The following is a 5,504-nucleotide window of genomic DNA, read 5'->3' on the forward strand; positions in this document are numbered from 1 at the left end:
TGTATATACATATATATGTGTGTGTGTGTAATCTATACATATGTATGTATATATATATATATATATATATATATATATATATATATAATAGATTTATTTGTAAACTATTATATAAATATACTCATACATATATAATAATATATTTATATTATTTATATTTCATGTTTGCCATAACAGACAGATGGTTCATATAAACTTATCTATACAGAGATGCAAACAGGTAGGAGAGTAAAAAGGTGAGAACCGAGGACATGCTCCAAACAGAATTATTTGTTTTACATGAAGATTATTTGACAGAAGATTTTTGTTTTACATGCTAATTGTAAGTTACTTACAGGTATTTGTACAATTATTTGTATTACCTAAAATGTCAAAAACTGTAATTTTACAAACACAAAAACTAAAAAAAAAAAATTTGGACAATTTTATAAACATTATGTATTTAGTCAAAAGCCTATCTTATAAAAGATGAAGTGCTATGAAGGTTAAGACAATATTGGCTGATAAGAGCTAAAATGCTAAATGTTTGCCCTCTCTCTTCACCGTTCCCATATCTCAGACCTCAAATATTATCCTTTTTAGACAGTTTGGTGAACAAGTAAAGAAAATACTATACAGTTATTAGTCTTAGTTTTCCAATACAATTAAGGTACAATTAAACTAGCTTTTCTGCAACTGGTCCCAATTCTTTATTTACCTTATGTACACTTTCTCATAAGATCTAAGCAAATCTAAGTGACCTATTTTGCATCTATGCTATATTAAGGTTGCACTGTAAAAAAAATATTTCATATATTTATTATATTTTAATATTTATTATACAAGTAATGTCTTTGGGAATGCCATTATAATGAAAAGCATGACTGTAGCATGTCCTATCCATAGGACTGTTATGCAGTTCCTGACAAATGTAAAAGGTGTTTAAAATGATACTTAAAAAAAAAAAAACATACTAAAACAGTATATGCACTGTGCACAAACTTTAATGAAGAACAGCAAGCAAAAGAACAACAACAAAACACTCAGAATTGAAGAGTGCTTAACAAGTCCAGGTATTCATGGTCAGTAGACTGTCATGGTGAAAGCTGGTTGGGATTTGTAGACTCTGGCAAAAAATGTTGGAACTCACTGGCAGGCTCCCATGTGTCATCCCAAGTTTTGCCACTGTAAGTATCATAAGTTGAACATATCATTAGAACACAGAACAAAAATAAAGATTATTGTTGGGATTAATTTAGATTTCATTGACATTTATTGATATTTGTCAATAAATGTGTCATTTGTTTAAGAAATAAATAAAGCACTCTTAGATTACATGGAAAGGGGCTATGGTTTGCAGTTACAGAATACCGGACCAGTTTTAAGACTTCAGCATGTTTTGATGTTGCATTCCAAGCAGATCTGGCAGTTCTACAGACTCTGGGATAAGGATGGTGACTGCATCTTGCTCACATGGCCATTCATCATTGTTCTCCTCTTCTTCAGATTTAATACTCTTCTTTTTCTCATTGCCCTAATCTTCCTTTATGCATTTTATCACCACTGCTGTCACTGTTCTAGTCTTCATTGCAAGACACTACTGGAAGCACTTATTGTTTTAAAACCTCAAAAAATAAGATGCAAGTTTATTCATTTGAGTCTTGATGGATGTATTTTTACATCATCAGTTGGGACCACAGATCTCATTAGACTGCTATTGGTTCATTGAAAACCACATTTTCCATCTTAGAAATTTGCTAAATTAAGTTTTTTTAAATTAAGTTTTATGTTTCAAATGCTGAAAAATTATTTTCATGATTCACTACTACTACTAACGCATTACTGGGTAAATGTCCTCGGTCAATGTCCTGCTAAATAAATACGCTTCAGATGATTGTGTATGTAGCAGCTTAGCTAAAAGCAAAAATATGTTCACATCAGCCCCATTTTATTGTCAATACACAGGCTGCCTGTCAAATATTTTTTTTCAATTGTATTAATTGTTTAGAAAGCACTGAACTGTCTAGCTTCCACAATCTATTGTATCCACTTCACAAAATCCTGGGCTCTCCCTACTAACTAGATCTAAATTCACTCAAGGAGGTAGATCATTCTCCTATTTCTATCAAAAAAATTGTATATTCTTTTAAGAATTTAAGTTTCAGTCACACTCTCTGAGTTTCAGTCCAGACTACTGGTCATTGCCCTTTCTCTTGCCACAGACATCAATAAAAGAAACTTCCATGCTGCTTGTAAGAGACCATTTTAACTTTGCCTACATCATATTGGTCATGGAATAGACTACTTAGCATTACAATGGAATAATAAAAAAAAAAGTTAAATAAAACAACTTACCACACAGTACAAGGCAACCAGTGGACTTTCAGTTCTGCTTTTCCCTACACACACAGAGAGAGTAATTATTATTTTAGCTGTTTACGCAATCACTGGATAGTGCATAACATATTGTCAAGTAGCCTAATAAAATACATTACCTCATTTATTCTTTCCCCAACTATTTTATCAAACAGGAAGATCTTCTGCCTACTACATTTTCGGCAACCTTTATGATAAAAAAAAAATATATATATATATATATATATTAAGCAATGGGTGTTTTCTTAGATTATTAAGCAATGCTATGTTCATGAATCTCACTTGCAAGGTTATCATTTCACTCGTGAGGTTATCTGTGGTTCTGTCCACTTGTGCCCAATTGACTTTGTCCCTGCTTTTTGTGGATAGAGCAAAATGGGTTGAGTTTCCCAAAGCCCTCTTAGCTTTAAGGTGCAATAGGTCATTGTCTTCTGAAATATTTTTGTTATGCTGTTTGAAAATCTCTTCACATCCCAATAGCAATTATTAAATTAAGTGGTTTATGTATTTCAATCAATTAATCACCTTTATTTACATAGCACTTTTAACAATACGGATTGTGTCAAAGCACTGTACAGTATCAAATAGTAGAATAGAGTGTCATTAATGTATAATGAATTATATATATATGTATAATAAAGATTAAACACTCAATTTTCAACTTAAGCCTTAAGGCATTTCATTATTGAATGCAGAGACGTTATTGCCTAAGTCAGCTCCGTTTAAATAGATTCTGTGTAATCAATTCAACGATAATTGCTAGAAATTTAGTGTCCCCATTTAATAATGTATTTAAATATTCGGTGTAAGGTGTAGGCCCAAAAAATGTATGTCCAATCAAAACGCTCATTTCAAACATTTCTATTGGCTTCCCTACCTGACTGTCAACATGAATTGAGAAAACATAGTACAGTTAGTAAAAGTACTACAATACCAGGAAGGAAGGTCAGTTTGTTTGTTGGTCATTCTTGCTCTGTCTGCACAGCGTATACGTAAACGCGCAGATGACATTTTTCTCTGCGTGAACCAGTGTGCAGAAGTATGTGCAGTGTGCATTGTAGTAATGTTGTCTCTGATTGTCTGATCTGCATGTGTATATGCCTTCAGGGTGTGTGGCTTTGGACAGCGATTTGCAGGGAGGGTCGCTTTTAGGCTAAAATTAGCTTTAGAACCACAGCCCCTGGACACTATCCACATAAACACAGCTATATCTAAAGAACAAAATACTGTGTATTGGTTAACAATGACCCGAATAAATCTAATTTGCCTAAAGTCCACTTTGTCTGAAAGCAAATCTATTAATAGTGTTTATTTAGGTATATCACTGCAAAACAAAACTTACCCTTTCTTCTCTTCTTCACACATGGCCCCTCCTGCCTCAAGGACTGGGAGATGGAAGAGGCAGCAGGTGGAGGACAAGACTGTGGAGATAAGATCTGATCTGTGGGGATAAGAGACGGAGGAGAGACAGAGGTGGCAGAAGGTGCTGCTGAACAGACTGAGGTTTTTGTTCTTTTCTTCCTCTGTCTCAATAACTTAGAGCATGGCAGTGGAGGTGGAGGAGGAGAAGATTCTGAAGGAAGACCAGCTGGAAAAGTAGTAGAGGAGGGAGGAGAGAGAGAGGTTGAAGAGTATTGGGAAGACAGAGGAACAAGGTTGAGTATAAATAGAGTCTCGGACTCCTTTGTGGGTTTCATCGGCTGCTCCACGGCAAGGCTCTCCGGCTCCGGCTGCTCCACGGCAAGGCTCTCCGGCTCCGGCTGCTCCACGGCAAGGCTCTCCGGCTCCGGCTGCTCCACGGCAAGGCTCTCCGGCTCCGGCTGCTCCACGGCAAGGCTCTCCGGCTCCGGCTGCTCCACGGCAAGGCTCTCCGGCTCCGGCTGCTCCACGGCAAGGCTCTCCGGCTCCGGCTGCTCCACGGCAAGGCTCTCCGGCTCCGGCTGCTCCACGGCAAGGCTCTCCGGCTCCGGCTGCTCCACGGCAAGGCTCTCCGGCTCCGGCTGCTCCACGGCAAGGCTCTCCGGCTCCGGCTGCTCCACGGCAAGGCTCTCCGGCTCCGGCTGCTCCACGGCAAGGCTCTCCGGCTGCTCCACGGCAAGGCTCTCCGGCTCCGGCTGCTCCACGGCAAGGCTCTCCGGCTCCGGCTGCTCCACGGCAAGGCTCTCCGGCTGCTCCACGGCAAGGCTCTCCGGCTCCGGCTGCTCCACGGCAAGGCTCTCCGGCTCCGGCTGCTCCACGGCAAGGCTCTCCAGCTCCGGCTGCTCCACGGCAAGGCTCTCCGGCTCCAAAATGGAACCATTGCACTGTTCCTCACTGGGGCTGTTGTGCTGCTCTGCGGTGGGGATGTCACTGTCCGGCTGCTGTGCTGTGGAGGTTGCTTTAATACAAGTTTAAATTCATTTAAAATCTGTATTATATTAACAAAGAAAAATACACATTTTAAATAATAATTATTATTACTGAACACATATCTTGCTCTTACACTTAGTCAAAATAAATTCATAAGCCCTCTGCATCTTCTCCAAAAACATTTTTGTGACAGGAGTGGGGTGCAGATGGGTAATTACATCTGCAACCCACTTATTTGAAGCCTTATTTTGTTTGCCAATAAATAAAATGGGCTTGTAACCCACTGCCTCAAGTTTCCGCACCTGAAAAACAAAAACAGTTACTACACTTTAGTTAAACCTACTGAATTATTAGATACATAAGTACTGTATAAAGCAATTTTATTTTCAAATCATTTAATGGAGTTTAAATTTAATGTTTTTTTTTTTTAATATACAAGTACAAAGTTTACTTTCAGATAAGGCCAGTTTCTACCATTACCAACATGACTTTATGTTGCCTTTATTTGACAGAGAACACAACTTATTTCTATTTAGCACAATTTAAAGACAAAGAATATTCCTTGTACTGTAGGAAATAAGAGTACATTTATAAATGCCTCATCATACTGCTACGTATATGATTTTCACTATGTGACAAACATGGCCTTTCAGTTACACTTCAAATAACACTTTGCATTTTTAAATTACATTTGCATGTTACTTACTGCAATACGAGCAGAATCGATTACACGGCCAACATTTCTGCTTTTCTTAACAGATTGCCCCCACTGTCTATCCAGTGACACCACTTTGTCATTT

The 5,504-nt window shown here is 38.0% G+C and overlaps 1 protein-coding gene across 1 annotated transcript; it reads right to left on the reverse strand.

Annotated features, from left to right (window-relative positions):
• Window positions 1-928: 928 nt before the first annotated feature.
• Window positions 929-4,176, reverse strand: LOC113080460 (pectinesterase inhibitor 10-like). Its single transcript, XM_026252633.1, has 3 exons — window positions 3,698-4,176; window positions 2,335-2,378; window positions 929-1,164 (listed from the first exon to the last, which is right to left on the reverse strand). Exons 1-3 carry the CDS (start codon window positions 4,050-4,052, stop codon window positions 1,147-1,149), a joined length of 417 nt encoding a protein of 138 aa, XP_026108418.1. The 5' UTR covers window positions 4,053-4,176; the 3' UTR covers window positions 929-1,146.
• Window positions 4,177-5,504: the final 1,328 nt, after the last annotated feature.

Source organism: Carassius auratus, unplaced genomic scaffold (assembly GCF_003368295.1).
Source record: "Carassius auratus strain Wakin unplaced genomic scaffold, ASM336829v1 scaf_tig00031378, whole genome shotgun sequence".
NCBI classification, from domain to species: domain Eukaryota; kingdom Metazoa; phylum Chordata; class Actinopteri; order Cypriniformes; family Cyprinidae; genus Carassius; species Carassius auratus.

What these genes read in the sequence shown, in the direction of transcription:
- LOC113080460 (XM_026252633.1), bottom strand. Translation starts at nt 4,052, where the DNA reads ATGAAACCCACAAAGGAGTCCGAGACTCTATTTATACTCAACCTTGTT. An exon ending in TGTGAAGAAGAGAAGAAAGG is followed by an intron (nt 2,379 to 3,697) that starts GTAAGTTTTGTT and finishes CTGTGTGTGTAG; the next exon opens with GGAAAAGCAGAACTGAAAGT.